This window comes from Lates calcarifer, linkage group LG9 (genome assembly GCF_001640805.2).
Source record: "Lates calcarifer isolate ASB-BC8 linkage group LG9, TLL_Latcal_v3, whole genome shotgun sequence".
Classification (NCBI taxonomy): Eukaryota; Metazoa; Chordata; class Actinopteri; family Centropomidae; genus Lates; species Lates calcarifer.
The window spans coordinates 3,946,014-3,966,197 of NC_066841.1; the positions used below are offsets into that span (position 1 = coordinate 3,946,014).

General features: G+C 43.2%; 1 protein-coding gene across 1 annotated transcript; it reads right to left on the reverse strand.

Moving 5' to 3' along the window:
• Window positions 1-935: 935 nt before the first annotated feature.
• Window positions 936-9,421, reverse strand: gtf3c4 (general transcription factor IIIC, polypeptide 4). Its single transcript, XM_018693101.2, has 5 exons — window positions 9,057-9,421; window positions 4,963-6,711; window positions 4,301-4,431; window positions 3,738-3,826; window positions 936-1,178 (listed from the first exon to the last, which is right to left on the reverse strand). Exons 1-5 carry the CDS (start codon window positions 9,369-9,371, stop codon window positions 1,114-1,116), a joined length of 2,349 nt encoding a protein of 782 aa, XP_018548617.1. The 5' UTR covers window positions 9,372-9,421; the 3' UTR covers window positions 936-1,113.
• Window positions 9,422-20,184: the final 10,763 nt, after the last annotated feature.

Below are 20,184 nucleotides of genomic sequence, written 5' to 3' on the forward strand. Positions count from 1 at the left end.
AGCTTCCTCTTTGATCACCGGCCGCCGACCTCCATGTCTCCAAAACAAGGAGCCGGGGCCGAGGGGAGGGACTGAGGACATACCGCTGAGCCTGTATCCCCTCCCTGTAGCCCTTGTTCCCTCCAAATATGAAAAAAGGGTTAATTGTATTTAACAATATGCTCTCTAACCCCCACCACCCCACCCCATCACCGCCACCCTCCCCTCCTTGATTAGAATTAGAATCACATCTGGCACCATGTTCTGTCCCTCATTACTGCTGAATCTCATTACAACGCGCTCCCGTGGGAGGGACTGCGCCGGGTTTTTAAGCACACTTTTCGCTTTCTTCCTGCCTCTTGCTCATCTCATCTGCCTCGCTGCTCCTTCTCTTCTGCGTTTACATTAGCGGAAGTCCTCATCTGAGAGAATGACTGAACACCACCACCCTCCTCTTCCTCCTCCTCCTCCTCCCAGAGCTTGGAAATTGTTTTACAGTGCCAATTAAAGTAGGTATGTTGAGTTTTTTTTCTAGAGTATGTATTATTCAGAGTGTATTATTTGTTGCACTCAAAAAAGGAAGAAAAAAAACCCACACTAAAATAGGACTAGCAGAGTAAGTTCCACTTACTTGCAATAAAAACTACACCAAAGGTTTGGAAATATAGTCAACAGAAAGAAAATGAGGGAGCTTATTTATGGTGCCCTGAAGTCCTACTGAATAATAAAAACCTCCACATATAACCACATTTTAAACTTTGTTTCTTTGCACCCTTGCGCAAACACTGTGTCTGACTGGGAATTAATTTTAGAGGGAGGAAAAATAAAGAAATCTATAAAGTTTGACTCCAAACTGTTTTACCTCAGTAAAATATTAATTTAAAACTATGGCAGGGGGAAACAGCTTCTCTGTACACTTTGTAGGCTGCACTCGTGAGGAAATAAGAGTCTGAACGTATAATCAAAGCCTTTTATTTGCACTTTTAAGATACCAAAATAAAGTAATAAAAAGGTGAACAAAATACATGAAATAAAAAATTGTAGCAGTGATGTCTGACAAAATTGGACCCTGCGTCAGAGTGGGGAGCTCTGAAGGTCGCAGGGAAGCCCTGAGGTTCTTCCGATCATTTGGCTCTAGATCATTGGCGAGTCGCAGAGCGTGCAGGGCGCCTGCAGTATCTTCTTTATCCACTCTGGATCTGTGGCAAAAGAAAACAAGTCCCTATTTATACTAAAGGTTTCAAAGTATGACGTGATTCAAGACTTTCAGACTGCACTTTGTTATGTAAATGTTAAGCCAATTTTACACATTGGTCTCATGTTTGAATTAATACCCGAGTCATTTTTCCACAAAAGTCATGACAGCAGTCGTACTAAGTCTGGACTGAGCACCATCATGCAGATGTGAAGGCTACAAGGTTAAATGCATACAGAGATTAAATGCAAGCTTGTAACGTGTTCTTAAGAACACTGTAAGAAATTAAGATCTCAAATAATAAATAAAGACTCATTAACTAACTAATAGTAATTATAATGTTTTATGCACAAAGACAATAAGATTAGTTTAATAAGCCACAGAACACTGTAGGAGAGTCATTAAACTGTAATAAGATAATCATCTGACCAACAGTCTTCCTGCCTATATTTTCAACGATTATGAATATCCAGCAAAATGCTTTACATCAATAAGAGCCCTATCGTAACATCCTGTCAGTCTATGTTTGAGTGCTATCTGACATTAGTCGACAGCAGAGTTCACTAATGAGGAGATTCACTGTGAGAGTGAGCGGTTCTCATGTTCATGATGATTATTAATTATGGCTTCAGCAGTGATGCAGTCGATAAGAGAAGAGAGAACAGTCTTTTTTGATAGTGATCATTACTTTTAAATTGATTCTGCTTATATATGACCATAGAAGAACATTTATGTAACAAACATGTATGTTTAAACCCCCAAAAGCCATAACCTTTACTGACACACTAAGGCAGCAATGCAACATATTCCATATCTGAAAAGTATTTATACAGTAAACAGTTAATAACTGCCACACATGGTTCAAAAAACTAAATACAGAAGAACACAAACAGCTGTGAGGTGTTTTTAGACAGGAGCCGGGACGGTGGTGATTTAGACAGATGCCAAAACTGCACAGACCCGTCAGTCTTTAGCTCAGATAGGCTGGAATGACCAGGAGAGCCGTGCCTCAGGCGCTCAGGCAAGACTGATGAAGACCTGGGATGCATGTAGCAGCCAGATGAAGCCAAACACTGGGAAGAGAACAATGTTTTTCTCTCCCACCTGTAACCACTACAGGAACCACATAGCTGGCCCTGGACCTGTTGTTTGTTTGGTATTTTTAAAAAGTGCCACACGTGGTTCCTTGACAAATTACACAGCTTTATAGTTTCTAATCATAATAATCACCTTAAAATACTGTCATATTATTGGCATCAGGATGGATCTGATATTGTACATTATGATGATGCATTACTGGTGTGTTAATGTATGTGTGTTTATCTTGTCTACATTTAAGTTAGATTAATTATTTTCTCCACATCCACCATTTGAGTATGCTCTCAGAGAGCTCAGGTAATTGGACAGTGGTTTACATGCATTATTTGTAGGGCTGCCTCCTAAACATTAATGATTCAAATCATCAGTCAAGAAAAACCCAAACTGTCACTTAAATGTAATTTTTCAGCTGCGTCATTGTACTTGGTAATGTAGGATAACAACATGACAGATATCAACTTTTACAAACTGTCCAGACCTACAAAACTAACTGTCATGGAAACAGGAAATAGTGAAGGAAACAGAGGGCAGAGCAACGCAGAGCAGTGCAACTCGTGTCTGTTCGCCACCCCAACACACTCTGTTCTGGTGCTGAATGCAAGTGAAGTTGGCTAAACTAGTTTTGCAACAGACACTGGTGCAAGTTCCTCTACTACCGTCCAGTGTGACCGAGTGTTTGGCTGACAGCCTGTCGCCGGCCATGCAGGAGAAATGCTCTAGACGCACTAGAATTTTATAACTGAAGACCAGAATGTACAATTTTTATTACTCTGACTGTGTGGAAATCTAATGTGAAAGCATCAGATTTGGCCTGATACCGGCCTGAAGCGCAGACTATGCTGGGACAGGGTGGAATTATTTAGACTATGAGGACATATTGATCTCTCTGGCACACCTATACTTCCCCTGTCTTTGTCCTGCGCCTGTGTACATGTATTTATAAAAAAAATCAGAAACCCAGTAATTAAAAGCTTTGCCTGCTTTCGACCCCTCGAAATTCAATACTAAACATATTTTAAAGGCCTGAAGTAAAATCATTCAATAATTCACAAGCAAAAAGCAATTATTAGTCTGACAAAAAAAATCATAGAATTTTGTCTAACTGTAACCAAACTGAATGAAGTCACACAAAGATCATTTACTCCACTGCTTATAATTACCAGACTAATATGAAAAATGTAAGCCTGCCATTCAAATGTTGGTGTAATGAGACAAGAGAGTGAGATAAACCTGAGCTTCCTGCTTTCTAATAAACACTTTTAGAAAAGAAAAAAACTCTCACTTCAATAATCATTCATGTTCTTCAGGATTAACGTTTTCAACTGACTCGAAATCCAAAATGTCAAGTGATGATCTGAGCGGCAGAGTGGGATGAAGGCCGACGTTGAAGGTGACAGGAGGAGATGGCTGATGGAGAGTGTGACTGTGAAATGGAGGTGGAGGGAAGATGGAAAGTGGCGCTTACCCTCAGGCTTTGGCAGTCTGGCGATGCTATCCAGCAGGAGGCAACGTCTGAACGTCAGCGTCTGGCAGGCCTGGTATGACAACACACACCTGGAGGAGACCGGGAGAAAGGCATTAGAGAGCTGGCTGGCAGGGACAGAGACATGTACACACACTAACACACACACACACATGCAAAAGTAGAGCAGAAACAGCACTGAGGTACAACTGACAGGCACAGATTTCCCTCTCAATGCCCACCAGAGGCGCCACATTTCTAGCTAGCAAGAAGGCAGGAAAAATGTTTGACAGATGATATTTATGAGACGATGAGAGTTATGCATGGGTAAATATCAAGAGGTGGGAGGCTTGATTACTGCTCTGTGAAGATAAATAAACCGTCAAAGAACGCATTTGGCATTAAGATTCAATTCATGTCCTGACTGTCAGGCTCAACTGTGGCGCATGAACCAGTGGAAGACCTACACTCACTGTGAGGCTAAAGCTAATAAAAAAACATATTTAGTGGATTAGATTTAAACTCATGGAAGTTGTTCAGAGGAAAATCAAGAATAATCCATGTACCTGAGCCACATGTGACCGTTTTTACAGATGGCTTGTTTGTGGTCTGTGAAGGGCAGCACGTCCTGACACAGGGTACAGCGCTCTGAGAACGTCTGCTTGTTCATCTTGTTCTTGATGTGGCCAATCAGGACCTGAGAAGGATGATGCATACATACATACACACACACACACCACACACACACCACACACCACACACACCACACACAGATAGAGAGAGACAGGGCAAGAGCAAATCAGGCAGGGGTGGTCATAATGTTTTGCTTCATCAGTGTACTAGTCATTAACAGACGTACAAAAAAACTAAAATTCCTACAGTGTGGAATAAAAAAACTATGTGTGAATTTTATTGCTTATGAATTCACCATTTAATTTTTAAGAGAATGAATGAGCAGTTTCTTTCTCCTTTCTTCTTTTTGAGAGTTAGTCTATTTTAAAATAAAATTGTGATGCAGGTCATTTTCGTAGCCTAACTGGATTGACGTCACTCATTTGAACGTGCTTTGAGCGTACACTATGCAGCTGCAATATGCTGTATTGTATAAGCATCACTCTGGGATCAGCATATACTTAACATCACTCTGATCAAGTCAGATAAAAAAATCTGTCCAGGACGTTCACCGTGAGAAGCTAAAGTGAATAATTATCAGGTGAGTGAGTTTTACCTCTGAAGCTCTGTCGTTTGTGTCTTTGGAGAGGTACTCCACCAGGCCACAGGTGGGTATGCTGGTGTTCTGAGCAATCCAGGTGTTTAGGTACACCACTCCCAGCACCTTCTTCATGTTTTCTCTCATCAGGTGGGTCTCTACAGCATTAATCCAAGCCTGCACCTCTGCTATCTGCTCCTCCCGATTCTCCTCCTTCTCCAGTTTTACTTCACCAGACTCACCCTCGTCGCCTTCCTCTCCTTGCTCAGCATCGTCTTCATCCTCGCCATCCTCCTCGTCCGCGTCCCTTACTAACACCTTGCTCTCCTTGCGTGTAGGTTTCCAGCGATGATCTGAAGGAGGTGACTGTAGTGACTGGTAAAGTATACGTACCAAAAACAGCTTGAAACGCCACAGATAGGGTGAGTCTACTTCCTGGATCCTTTGATCAAGCTCTTCCTGCAGTGATGCAGGGATGCTTTTGTTTTTCAAAATTTGCCACCTCACAAGATCAAGCAGGTCAGCCATTTTGTACAGGTTCTGTGTGGGAGACTTGAGCAGCAGCGCTGCTGCTGTCTCTGGTGTTTTCAGGGCCATAAAGTGAACCTGGTAGGTCCTGTGAACTGGATGGTGGCTGTCTACTATGCCTTGTGTGCTGACTATCGCAATATATGCTCCATTGCGGCTTACCGCAATCCCATGTATCCGCCTCCCTGTTAGGTTTTCAGGCCACAGCATGTCCTCTTGTTTGAAAATCAAAGTATTCTCAGTAAAAGTTGGTGTCAGCTTTTTTATCCACCCATCTAGGGAACACGTGTACACAGCAACGCCATGCTGACTGACTGCTAGGGAGACCACAGGCAGCGAATGAACTCCTGCCACATGAGAGTTGTGTACATTTAGTCCAGCTGGTGAAATCATGAGCAAACACCAAAACACGTAGCAGCCTCGTGAGGCGACTATGAGGCTGCAGGTGGATTTATGAATCGGGTGGATCATCGGGACGCATTTGATGTTTTCCACAGCGATCTCATCACACTCCTTCCAGAGGATGACCGGGTGTCGGAGGGTGAAGTAGCCCTTCACTCCCGACAGGCTGACGGGCATGATCTTGACCGGTCCCACCTCACTGCCGACAATCAGGCCGCTCATCCGGCGATCTGCATTTTCATACTCCCACCATGCCAAGTCGCTGGGTCTAGTCACACCTGATTCAATGATGTCATAAAACACGACATCTGGCCCGTTTAAAAATGGCAATACAAACTTCCACAAAACAAGGTCACCGTTTTCCATTAAGACAGCCAGGAGGACCATCTCCACATCTACGCATGTGTTGTCCGGCTGAACCTGTTTGATTGTGTAAATGCTCGACCACTCCATTCTCAGAGGTGTTTGCATACGGAAACGGCGCTGCAGCTCCTCAAAATCCAGCAGGTTTGCCTGTGGTGGCTTGTTGTCTTTTTTGGCATACCGTCGCTCCTTCAGTCTCTCACTGTACTTTTTGGTGAGATCGACTAGCATGTTCCACTCAAGACGTTTGTGGCTGTTATGAATGGTGAGCCTATGGTCAAGTGTTAGGCAAGCGAGCAAACAACGTCCACCAGAGTCACAACCTAATGGAGACCAACTGGCATACTTTATCCCTTTGTGAACTCCTACTGATGGGTTCATCACTTTGTCGGCCAGAAAAACTTGCCTTATGGTGGGGTCTGGATGTGTAGAGAACTTCTCCGTCATTTGGGCTTGCTCTGCTGCTGGTCCTACCTTAAAAGTCACAAACAAAATGGCAGCAATAATTAGGTTTAAAAAAAAAAATATGTGACACAACATTGCTTGAGTTTGTTGAAAGTTGATGCTGGCCAGTATTCCACAAAGACAGAACAGGTTTTGCTCCAGTTCATGCACCAGATTTTGAACCGTTTGGAGCATTTCAACTAAAAATAACTTGGGTCAGAACCTGAAAATTTGTTTTTTTGCCAAAAAAAGTGGGAACTGTGACTGCATTAGTGGGTGTGTTATATTCTTCAGGTTGGAAAGGGAGGATTATGAACGAGCTCCACTGATGACGCATCCATGGTAACAACAATTCTGCTCAAAACTGGTGGAAATGCAGGCTCGTTCACCAGATAACACCAGGGTTGTAACATTACTTTACATGGCAGAACACAATATAACATAATGTACTTTGTGTCACTGGCTTTGAACATCATTATCTACTGATCCCAGCTCAGTAACCCTCCTATTTCCAAACAGTTGATCATATATATAAATGACAGCAGGAGACCAACTTCACCCGTCTGTCACTGTGTCTAGTGGATTATTAAATTCAGCTCCATCCAATATTTTATCTGCCAAGTGGATTTTTGGAGTGGAGAGGAACCTATAAACAATCATGTTTACACACTACATAGAGCAGCTGCGCAGAGACAGATGTACCACAACAAAATAGTTTTTCAGTTTCTCTTTGCATCAACATTTGTATTCTGTCGCTTTAATTTTCATTCTTTCTGTTTATTAAATAATGAAAGTACAGAAACATCCACCACTGCCAAACTAATAGCACACAGGTGAATACTAGCTTGGCTGTGCTCCTACAGCATGTTTACATGAGTTGCTTAACAAGTACATGAATAGTAACGCTATTCCAACACACTCACAGATGTCATTTTGTAATCACCTGCATATTCTTGAGACACATTTGTGTTACTTATTAACAATGTGGTATAACCTTGAAATGTTGAAAATACATAGATACAGATCTTTCTATACAGCCATGGGCTTCATTCAGGTCATTTCAATCCACAGTCTCTCTCTGGCTAAAAAACTATACCAACTTGACAAAACATTGCATTGCATGTCATAAACTGGTAAAAAATTAAGGAAAGTTTCAGGGTCTTCACTCAATGCTTTTTTCCTACATAATAGCTGGAGATCTGTTCATGAATTGGACGCTTTTGGCCAGAAACTAAATCTGTGACAGCACCACAGGCAAAGGAAGAAGACACTGACCATCTTAAAACAGGAATCAGTTCTTGCACCAAATGAGGCTAGGTTACGTCAGAACAGTGAGTTTTTCCATTTTAACTCGAAATACAGCAACAGACAGATTTGACCGATTAAGTTTCCTCTGGCTGAAAGAAAGTCCGCACTGCAATTATTGATTTTACATCCCAGTAACATCATAAATTAAAGATCCCAAGTAAAAAAACCCAACAATTACTGAGTAGTAGTGACATGATTGAAGGACTCAGTTGTTGCAGAAAACAGCCATAATGCGAATATGATGACCAAACAGGTGGAGGCAGTCTGTTTTTAATATTTTTCTTGACATTTTTGCCTTATTATGACAGGAGTGGTGGAGACAGACAGGAAAGGAGGGGATGTCGTGCAGCAAGAGGCCCAGGCCGGATTCAAACCACTGCAGTACAGCCTTGACACATGGGACACCTCTTAACCAGGTGAGCCACCAGTGCACCCCAGGTGGAGGCAATCTTGATTCATTTCTGTCAACTATAACAGTCTAATACAATCACTGAACTGCAGCACCTGAGTGTAGTGTCGAGATTCAATTAATCAATTAATTAATTAGTTGTTTAAGTCATTTATCAAGCAAAAATGCTGATCATTCATTGGTTCTAGCTTCTCTGTAAATTCAATAGGCCGATCCTGTTTGTTTTCTTTTTTAAAGCATATTTTGATTTGTTGATGGGTTTCTGAATGAATGAATATTTAATGAGAGTAAACTGGTCCTGGAGCAGAGCATAGTTGTCAAATATGGAAATTACAGACACGCCTCTCTCACTGTTTACATCTAGTTTGAAAATGCAGGGAGGAAATGGGTGCTAACTAACAAAGGAAGCAAAGGTTGTTACTGTTCCCTGATATAACATATTGCAGCACGTAATGCGCATGTAATACAGCATGTAATATGTGCAGAGTCTTGGACGTTTGTGAAGCACTTGATAGTTCAATGCACAACCAGCACCAGCCATCAGGCTCAGTGTTTACCTACTCAACTACTAACAGGCGCACTAGCTAAGCTAACAATGCTGCCTGGGTCCACCTTTTTATCTCGTTATCCTCTGGGGTAAACATGTGTTGATATTTACCCGCAGTTTGTAGGCTTCGGTGGGCACGGGGATGGAGGTCCTGTGCAGCGCCAGGTCCTGTTTATTGTTGTGGACATCGCACACCAGCTCCATCAGCGACAAGGAGCTGGTGGTGCAAACGGCCAGGCGATGATCCTGGGACCAGGCGAGGGGCTGCAGCCCGCTGACCGGGGCCACGAGCGAGACGACGGGGTCCCGCTTAACCAGCACTCCCTCCGAGCCGAAGAGCAGACCACCCTCGGTCTCCGGCTCGGTCTTGATGACAACATTTCTGGGCAGCGAACTCGCCGAATCCGACAGACTGGCGGCCGCCATGTTTTCTGTAGCGGGGGAAGTGATGTCAGCGAGCGCGGGAGGAGAGGAAGGAGGGACTTCCTCCGCGGGGTTAAGTAGTGCGCTGTGAATGATGTCAACAATAAAGTTTGCGCCTGTCAGGCCAGTTAACAATACTGGTTGGAGGAATATTAGATGCTCTTTAAAAAGTAAAAACAAAATATGCAGGCCTGTGTTAAAATATCTTCCAAAAATCTCCAAATTATCCATCCAATTCCTGTATCTTAGAATACAAACCAGTCCTATTTTGTCACTTTGTATTTTGCTCTTCATAACTAGTAAGCTTGACTGTCTCATAAATAATAAGATTGTCATTTTAATTAATAGGTTAGATGTTAAATTTTATTGCTGGGAAAGGCACTAAAAGGGAGTTAACATAGGTGAACTCACTGGATGAAAACTACCAAATGGATCTACAGTATACATTTACATTAATTGTAATAATATTTCAGTGGTTTCCAGCCCAAGCCAAGATACATTTATGGGGTTACAACATGATTACAGGGATACATAAGACAGAAGAATTCAGTTACAAAGATTATGATTTGTCTTTTCTGTGCTTTTGTGCAATATTGGATACTTTCACCTCCTCAGGCCTTTAAATCTTCTTTAAATGAAACACTCTGAGAGGAGACAATCATTCTTCAGTTGAGCTGCTCGCAGCTCGGGTCATAACCTGTGAAGAAGGGTCATGAGTGGAAATTACTTCATTTTAAAGGTTACAAACCACAGATTTACACCACACTCTGGTTGTACACACCTCACTATGTATTAATTAAGATTAAATATATTCCCATCACTTCAAAAGCCATCCATATATACTTTTTTCTATACTACCATTAATGTGACAGAGGTCTTTTGAATTCTTCCCTTCACTTGAACACTAATCAATCTGCCACTACCCTGCCAGACTGTCAGCATGCATCTAAAGTAATTACAATCAATAACATTGCTCAGTTATATTAATGAATGTGGCAATTACCCAAATATGCTGCTGATACTATCAATGTATGTATTTTACATATAGTCTTTTTAATATTCAAATTGCATAGCATTTTTTTGTGAGCTACAAACCACAATTAGGAAGGAGGAAAACACAGTAACACAGTAACTGCTGCACTATATTTCCACTGACATGCAATGACAATATAGTTAAATTGAACTGAACTGAATTTAATATGATACAGTCATATAGGCATTTGTTTGTTTATACATACTACTGACTAATATATCACATTTAACAGTGCCATAAGTTGTTGAGATTTTTTAAATATGTCAAACGATTTGTTTGTCTTTTTCAAATTTCAAATTAAAACTTTTTTTTTTGGTCTGTTTTATGTAGCATAGCGTTTGTGATTTGAGTTTGGTGAAGCCATAATGTCTCAGAACAGAGCAGCACATTCAGCCTTGGACAGTGTGTCAGGACTTGCTCATCCTTGTTTTAATTAGATTAGATTAGATTAAACTTTAATGATCTCCATGGGGAAATTTTATAATCTATGTGACACATTCATTCAAGGAGGGTATGTCTGTTTTGAAACAGCACTGGCACTCAACAATGATATATTCACCATTCTGAGAAAAAAGAATGAGCCCAATACCTGACAGGCACGACATCAGTCATTTCATCTGTCCGAGTGCGGTCACTTGTCACCAAGAGAGATCATTAATTGTAATATTTCATCGTTAATTAAAAAAGAAATATGAAAACTGTCCCATCCACAGTTGATGGCTCAGATATATATCAGCATGCTTTATGCGATAAGTCACCAGACACTCCTGGACCGGTCAAAGGTCAAACTGCTGCAGTTGGATGCAGAGCTGGAGAGTCCCAGGCAGACAGTGATTTGTTACAGCCCTCACATGAAAGCTCCTCTCGCAGTAGCTGCCTGACTCTCAGCAAGACGACAGCGGGATTTCAACAGGCAGAGTTATTTGTCACAAAACAAATTGTTACAAATCTGTGAGACAAATATAGAATAGCGCGCCCACCATGTTTTAATCTCTCATTTTTCTGTCTTTTGTTTCGATAATCGAAATGAATAAATGAACGAGGACCATGGTATGTTTCATTCTTAATGAAGCGTGTAGTGAATGAATATTTCACACACCTGCTGTGTGTCTTTGGTGGGTTTTGACTGGGGACCCAATCCCAGTCCGGGATGTATGAATGTTGGATTAAACATTCATCAAATGCTGTCACAAAAACTTTATCCTCTCCTGTCAACCACACATAAAGATGGAAGCATGGCCTCATGCAGGCCAAAGAAGCCCAGCCATGATTTGAACCTCAGCCTTTGGTTTACTTATTGTGTGATAGTGGAATTATTTAGGCTGCACTGGAGTCATGTCTGAAGGCATATAGGTTATGTAGTGTGGGTTTATGGATATGGATGGGGTCAGCTCAGGTCAATCCCCTGCATCTCTAATATCCACCTGCTGTCTTGTTATTGCCTGCAGGTTCCTCCTCAGCCTTTCAACCCTCAGTAGACCACATCCTCTGCTGTTTGCTCACTCTGAGTGTCAGTGGAGCCGCTTACATGTATCTTGTGAGGAAGCCCGCAGGGACGTTTTGATGCATGGTTCATCATACATGTTTTAATCATTCAGTCTCTCAGACACCTCCCAGGAGGGGGCTGCTGCAGCACATTACCGAGTACACACAATTAGTGATATAATCATGATGATGATAATGAAATGTATTTAGAGCATATCAGCGTGGTTCATTCTGTTCCCGGAGACATTAGCAGGACTGCAGCCCTGGATAAGCCTCGGCGCTCGGGCTCCTGGCGCTCTCCCTCTAGAGACTGGCAGAGCCCGGCAGGTTGCCACGTCAGAGATTAGCAGTCATAGCAGTCGACTTGGCGCTCCTTCTGCGCCGTCAACTGCGAAAGCCTCACCTGACAGGTGTTGCTCTCAATCAGTGCTCCTCTGCCCCCCCCATGCTGTCCTTGGGGCGGGAGGGGACGAGGAAGCCTCCCTTCCCCCTTTATACATCCTGACAGCCTCTAACAGGCAATTCTGCGAGGTGTGTTGGGATTCATACACCAGTAGGGCAACAGTAAATCCCCCTCTCAATGACAAACTATTGATATCACATCGGTGACATCAGTAGGGAACACAGCGCTGGCCTTTTACTTAGCTCCCCTCAGGGATGTTCAGTCACCTGTTAAAGGTCAAGGTGATAGGATGTCAGGATCAGAGGGAGCTTTTCAGTGCAGGAATAATGGAACATGTTGTGAACTGTTTTAACAGACTGCAGGGCAGAAGGAAACTAGTGATCACAAAATAACATTGGGGGCTCAGGCTGTCTTTTTTTTTTATTGAATATTTATTTATCTTCTAAATCTGGCATCTGTCTACCACATACCTACAACAGTGAGAGAGAATAAATAACTGGTGCTAAGCTTACAGTACTAACAGACAAAATCAGCACAGATGATAAATTGCTTTAGACCAGAAGGAGAACATATATATCTTGGTTGTCATCTGTGAACACGTGAAATACACTTCACTGGTATTTTCCTTTAATTGGAACTACTGTCTATTGAAGAAACTGTTCCTGTGAAAACATTAACAGCAGTCTGCTAACAAAATTCCATTTACTTCCACTGTACTGAAATGGAGGCATAAATCACAGAAACAGATATCACAAATGCCGGGCAAATAAAATCAAAAACAGGTGCATATCTGTATTCCTGGGATTGTATGTTCCCTAGTTCATTACTCTGTTAACACTCATTAACCCTTCTATTGTGTTTGGTTTTGGGATCCATTTAAAGTTAAAATATTTCATAAATATTATCCTTTTTTGGTGTAACAAGGCTTCAAATCCCTCAATCCCTTTGACGAGTTCCCATAATAGCTCATGTCATATTATACGAATACAGAGTTGAGGAACATCTTTCCCCTTATACCATTAGGGGTTAGCTGGTGCATAAATCCAACGCACCTTTGCAAAAAGGCGGACTATTTAAACCGTCGAAGCCCCGCCCTCTGATTTCGGCTCGCGTCGAAATACGTGAGAAAAAGGTAACTTACCTGTAACCGCTTGTTGCTACTACTCCTCTTAATGTAGCTTTTCGTAAACAAGCTATTTTCCTACAGTTTTACTGTTTCGCGATGGAGAATCCAGGAAGAGAGGGGTTTATCATCAGCTGTGGATACCCAGGATAAGCTTTACCCTAGCCAGGTAAGATGCTAGCGTAATTGCTGGTCGTGGTAATATGTCCGAGTGGATGCTAGCTAACTCTGTTCAGTCACTTCTATATCAGCTTCAGGACGTTGGTGTGTTTGCTGGTTGCTAAATTTCTGACCTCGTGGCCATTTTTGTCACAGCAGACATTTTGTCACGTCAAAGCAAGAAAACACAGGTGTAAATAATTAAAAATAATAACGGCTGGATTTTATTTAGCTATAACAGGGCTTATTATTATTAACAACACCTGTGCTTTTCCTATTATGACAAACTGATAGGTATGCCATGAAAAAGACCTGTTATAATGCCTTAAACTTTGTTTGTATTGATACTAATTATGAATTATCTTCTCAGAGCTACTGTAGTTTGAGTGTTGTTTGTGTTAGACTGATACCTGTAATATTATCTTAGTGGGAAACTCTGCATACTGTCTGCTCCAAATAATGTCAGGCAGATTGCTGGGTTTGGATTCATCAATCAAAGTTAACAGCAGTTTATTTGATGCAGTGTTTGGAGCTATTATGTGGGGAAATAGTTCACATAATAGCTGGTGTCAAATGCAGTTTTGGAGAGAATATTATTGTCACTGTCTCTAAACACTGCTGTAAACACTTGCTGCTTATTTTGTTGATGCTGCTCACATACCATTTCACAAGCTTCCACCCAGCATAAAGCTGTGGACTCCAAGTTTAGTCTTTTTTTATCAGACACCACAGAGGAAACTATTAGCTTGTTAGCTTAGTGCATCTATTTCTTCAATGGAGGTTTGTTACATTTCTTTATATTAATGTTCACAAATCTTCACTGTTATAGATGACTGATATCTTCTCAACCTGTGCTGTGACTATTAGCTTGGTTTTCTGCTTCACCATGGACCATCCTTGAAATTGCATGGCTGTGCAGTACCATAAGGTAAGTAAGTAAAGCTTTATTTATAAAGAACTTTTTTAAAAACACAATGAGACACAAACCAATATAAAATGAATGATATATATATAAATAAATAGTTTAAGATCTGTGGTAGATACACTAGACCCGTATGACAAAAACTAAATAAGTATTAATTCTCTTTACTCGTGTAAATGATCTAGTGGAAAATGATAACTCTGATCACCTGTGATCATTTTGCACGATAATATTTATCCGCGGGACTCTAATGTATAAGAAGTAACTTTCCAGAACTGCTGAATCAAGGGGACTATTTGTTTAGTTTACAAAATCCTGCCACTCAGCTAGAAGGTATGTTTACCTGAGGCCAGGCCCTAATCTGTAGGGTTATTAAGGGAAACATGGAAACCAATTGGTTGGAACTCAGGAGGAAAACCGTCCTTTCTATTTATTCCCAGCGATAATGCCTGAATTATTCATCCTGTGTGATGATTAATTAAAAAAGGCCCCAGGTCCTGTGGCAGGTACAGGCTGCCGAGGCACACACTGACATTCCCATGTGATGTGCTGAATGTGTCTGCTGCCGCCTGCCCTTCTGCTTTTCTCTGCTGTGCGTCTTTAGGGAAGGCGCCCTCACACACATTACATGCCTGTGCACCCAACACTTTAACCTAATTCACAAATACAGGGGGTGAAAGACTAAGGCCTGGTAATCATGTGTAAATGGAGACCGGGGAGTCAGGTTGCATTTTCCAATAGTTTTCATAACTCACTGTGGCCTCTTTGGGATGTGTAATAGTTCAGCTAGTTCCAACTTATATGGATACGATAGATGCATACAATTCTCACGTAGGACTCTGTGTACGTTGCAATTTTGCTTGTAATCTTAGTATTCTACCATGTGTTGAAGTGAAAGAAAAATGCACTGTAACAAGGTTGGCACATGTCCCGCTGCAGATTTTGCCCTATTTCCCTGTTGTCTTAAAATCTACAAAAGTGTCAGCAATGAATTGTGTCTTCAATTGTCAGTAGTTGATAGATTGTCAATCAGCACAACTCTGTCGGTGAATATGCTTGATTAGTTATTGTTTAAGATGTCATTGGGGCCAGAGTGGAATTAAAAAGTAATCCAGTGACTGCTGTTATAGCAGAGTTGGAGATTTTGAATATCAGTTGTTTGATTCCCCTGCTCAGTGAAGTATTAAGTCTGTGACATAAAGTGACCAGAGAACTTGTCTGCATGTGGATAGAGAGAGATTTCATAGAGCTGTAGCTTGCAAGTTTTGCCTATGCCCATATTCGTATCACCAGCATAATTTTGTGGAGAAACCCTGTTAAAAACATTACACAGAATCCTAAGCTACCACTACTCTGAACATTGTAGCACTATGTGTAGTCATCTGCAAAATTTGTTTCATTCTTGAGAATCTGATGGTGTTGATTTCATTTTTTTTGTGTGCAAACAATTTCTGTGTGCAATTACAAAAGAAGATGCTGTTAAAAGCTGATAGAGTCTTTGAGATAGCTCTAGTAACCTGCTCCAGTTTATGAGATGCATTGTCTCTGACTGTAACCAGCGGCTGGTTGCTGCCAGACTCAGGTAGGCAGCGGCTGTTGCATCCTCTGACCTAGTGTGGGCAGCTGGCAGTGGGCAGGACATGCCCTGTGGCAGTGCCAGAGGAAGGCCAGGAGGGCTGGGGGTTCGGGCCTGCTCTCGCCTCTGCTCGGGCCCCGCTAATGGAATGGGGCTGGGCCGCCCATATGGCACTTGTGTGAAGAACTGGGAGCACTGGAGGTTGGCATGTGGAGTCACCAGGCAGTCTCCCGTTAGATATTAAACAGGACAGGGCCAGACCTACATGATCACCCCCCCACCACCGCCACCATAAAGTGTTACGGATGTGCTCGCTTATGGGGATGGAGACACACCTGTACCAGGGCTGACAACATCAAGCATGTTCTAAATTACTTTGGTTGATAATTATTTAACAGAAATAGTTACACTTTCAGAAACTATACAGTTCCTATGCAAGAAGCACCTATGGCAGGACTGCTGCACATATGAGACAGAAGCGCAAATCCTTCACTCAGAAAGTTCTCTTAGTGATTATTTCTGTAGATGATCTGAGCAAGTTATTTTTCATACTGTAACTCCATGAACTTTAAGAGTTCATACAGTTCACACAGAGTAAATTAGTTGAATTGTCAATAGTGAGCAAAAACATGCAAGCCACATGTTAAAGAGTGCTATATTTATCTGGAAATAGCTTAATTTTATTTAGAAACACTCTACCATTGTTAGTCAGACTTCCTGCTTTACTTTCAGTAGCTACTCTAAGACGGCCTCACTTTTGTTTCTGTGGAGCTGGTCAACAGAAACAGTCCAGGTTAATGAGCCAGCAACTTGGAGAATGTCCTCTAGTTGGAGGTCAAGGAAAAATTGGTTTGCCAGGATGTACGCGGCGTTAGCTCCATGTAAAGGAGCTGGCCAGAGAGGCTGTGTGTAGGCAATGAGGTGGACGGGGGAGAGCAGTGTAGCCCACCAGCCCTCTCTGGCACCAGATCGACCTGGCTCTGGCTCTGAGCTGCGTGGGATCAGGGGAAAGAGAGCCACATGGGATGGAAAGAGAGGGGAAAAGTGTGTTGGAGTGGTCTGCAGCGTTAACAAATGTGTTCACATACTGTATACACTGAGATAATGCTTACCCTCTAGAATAACTGTGTGCTCCTTGCTGACTGTACCACACAGGCTGATGCAAACGGAACTAAAATTACCACTTCAGGGTGACACTGGCAATTTGTACTGCAGACCTAAAAAGGGAGAAATAGCGAGGGTAATTACAGTCAGCGGAAAAATACAGTTTGACGTTGCCCTGCCCTGGTTTTCCTGCTAATACTCCATTAAAAAGTGAGGCCAGACTTTTAAAACAGGTCACTCTTGCTAACCCTCCCTCCCATCTCCATTTCTTCCACCCCTCTCTCTCTCCTCCTCCTCCCCCTCCTCCTTCTTCTTCCACCAACCACCTCTCTGGATCCGGAACAAAAGCCACCTCTGCCACCGCCACCTCCCCTCCCCATCTCCTGCTTTTCCATTTTATTGGTGACAGCTGCCGCGAAACAAACTCGCGGAGCGAGAGAAATGATGTGTCAGTGGAAGGTCCTTTAGCCTGCGCTGCTAATCTGTCACACGCCGTTTGTTGTTTACTGTTTCCTCCTGCTTGCCGACCGGCCGGCAGCGTGCGCTGCGCAGTAATGGCGACAGATGCTGACCCGCAGAAGTGTGAATCTTGCCGATTTCTCCCTGCTGTCAACCTGTAAATTACAGCTATCGGGAGTAATTAGACCCGATAAAACCCTTCCAAGCCTCACCCCCCTTGACACACACACAGACACACACACAGCTCTGGCCTGTCAGTGACCTGAGTGGGTGCCATTTTGAGAAAGAAGGCTTCAGACCCTAAGTTATTCTGTTCAAACTATTGTTTTAATCGCATATATATCAGTTTTTGCATGTAAAATGAAACCAGCGCTTTATATACTTTCCTCATAGTGGCCTCTGTAAAATTTTGAGTACTCCTCTCTGGTTTAAGGATTGTATCTCTCTTCTGGGTCAGAGTCTGACATCTTTCCCCAAAACACTTCATGACTTTGAGGACTCTAAGATCGATGCTGGCAGCGGCTCTGAAGTTGCAGAGGTGAGTCCGTCCACAGTGAACTACCTTGGACGATCTGCAGACATTGCCAGTCGTCCTCTACTTATCCTCACTGAGGTTTTGCAGGGTCAGCGGGGTCCTGGGCACAACCAGAGAAGTCAGCATCGGGGCCACCTCTTCTTGCCCTGGCATCCGTGTTCGGCCTGCAACCACCACGGCGGCCACCACTGCCAAGCATGCTCTTAAAAGCAAGGCCCGTGCCCCTTTAAGTAACTTGCGCGATACCAAAGGTCACACAGCCGGGTCTTGTCATCCTCTCCCCTACTCTCTGCCCTCCTCCTCCACCTCCTTCTCCAGCCCTCGGTGCCCACTTCCTGACCATCAGAGCCAATCACTTTCCACCCCTCACGTCCTCCGCCGCCAATGCCGAGCGGCAATCTGTCACCCGGGCACTAGGAGATGCCACCCTGCCGGCCGCCTTCCGTACACTGCGGTAATGGCTTCTGGCAGCCCTAGAAAGATAAGTAACCGGCAAAAAGGCAGGAGAGAAGGATGAAGAGGGAGGGAGGGCCCAGGGCCAGAGAGGAGAGGACCCTCTCTCACATCCAAGCTGCCCCCATCCTGCCACTGTTCGACCCTCCTCTCCCCCTTTCGCCTCACCCTGCTTTGGCCTGGTCGCTTTGCACGATACTTCAGTGAATAAATGAGTCGTTTTAATCCGACTGACAAGCTGGCATTGCCCAGCCCTGCCCTCCATCTGTACTGGCGGCCAGCGCAGCAGCAGGCCCCAGGCAGCCCGATGTGCCAATCCAACACACAGCTTATCCTGGCTGTAGCTTCAGGGACAGAAGGGTTAGAGCTCTATGCGGCTGCTACCCTCTCCACCAAAAGAGCTATTTATATAAGAAAGGGATTAGCCGGTGGAGGCTTTGATGAACTGGAAAAAAATGATGAATTTGCTCCCATCTTGCTCTGTTACATGTTTGAAGTCCTTGCCTTTTTTAAAATGGAAACTGCAGTTTGTTTCATGCTTTTGAGTGCAATAAGATAATAGAGTATAGGTGTTGGATTTTATTTTACAACAAATCTCAAAGCAACTGTTTCTTTTTTTAGGGGAGCCATGAGCTTCCTAAAGCAGTCATGAAATGATTTACTTCTTTCCATGACTGCACTCATCTCTGCAACAGATGAATGTGTTCACTCGGCGACTAAATGCAAAATTGAAAGTGAAACTAGCCTCATTTCCATCTGTCCCCACCACTGAGGGGTTAATTTTGCTCTGTCATCCCTGGCACAGCGAGAGGCCAAATGCACTATCACTCACGCCGTCCTCTGTCCCGACCGAAAAAACCCAGAGGGAGAGAAAAAACTTGGCCACGGGAGGTGCTAAACCCTCTGCTCCATTTCCTCTCTCCACAAGCTCCTCTCCACTCCCTCACTTGGCCATGTGTCACCTCCAAGTCGATTGGGAAGGGACCTGGTAACATTTGAGTGCCCAATTAAGCGCAGGGGCTCAGTCCGGGCCCCCCTCTGGGTTCCGTTCAGGCACGTCACCGATAAGCAGGCTGCCATCTTCCCTGTGAACCACACACACACACTCGCATACATATATATACACACTCCTCCCACCCTCTCATTCTTTTTCATGCTTACTTCCCCCCGTCTGTTCTGCCTCTTTTTCGCACAAAACACACTCTCCTCCCTGGTTAAAGATCCCCCACAGATCTGATTGCAGCTTATCTTTGGAACAGGAGGTTATGACTGTTTGATCCATGGCCGCCGAATCCGTTGCCAGTTATACACCGGGGCCTGGATGCTGCTTATTAACGGGAGGGGTCCTCCCACTGCGGCGTAGAGGATCTGAGGGCCCGGTGTTTTGCTGCTTTTGGTGGAAGATTAAGCACTGTTTTCTTAAATTAGCCTGGAAAACATGAAGCATAAACATAAAAGGAATATTCTTTATCCACAAGGTCAACTAGGCACTCATTATCACCCAGATTGAATAATTACTGAACTTAAGAAGTGTGGAAAAAATAAAACAACAACACAGTCAGAG

Bases quoted from the DNA above. Each gene is read 5' to 3' on its own strand.
- gtf3c4 (XM_018693101.2), bottom strand. From the start codon at position 9,371: ATGGCGGCCGCCAGTCTGTCGGATTCGGCGAGTTCGCTGCCCAGAAAT. The intron at 6,712-9,056 runs GTAAATATCAAC...GTGACTTTTAAG, and splicing joins CCGAAGCCTACAAACTGCGG to GTAGGACCAGCAGCAGAGCA. The intron at 4,432-4,962 runs GTAAAACTCACT...CATCCTTCTCAG, and splicing joins CAAACGACAGAGCTTCAGAG to GTCCTGATTGGCCACATCAA.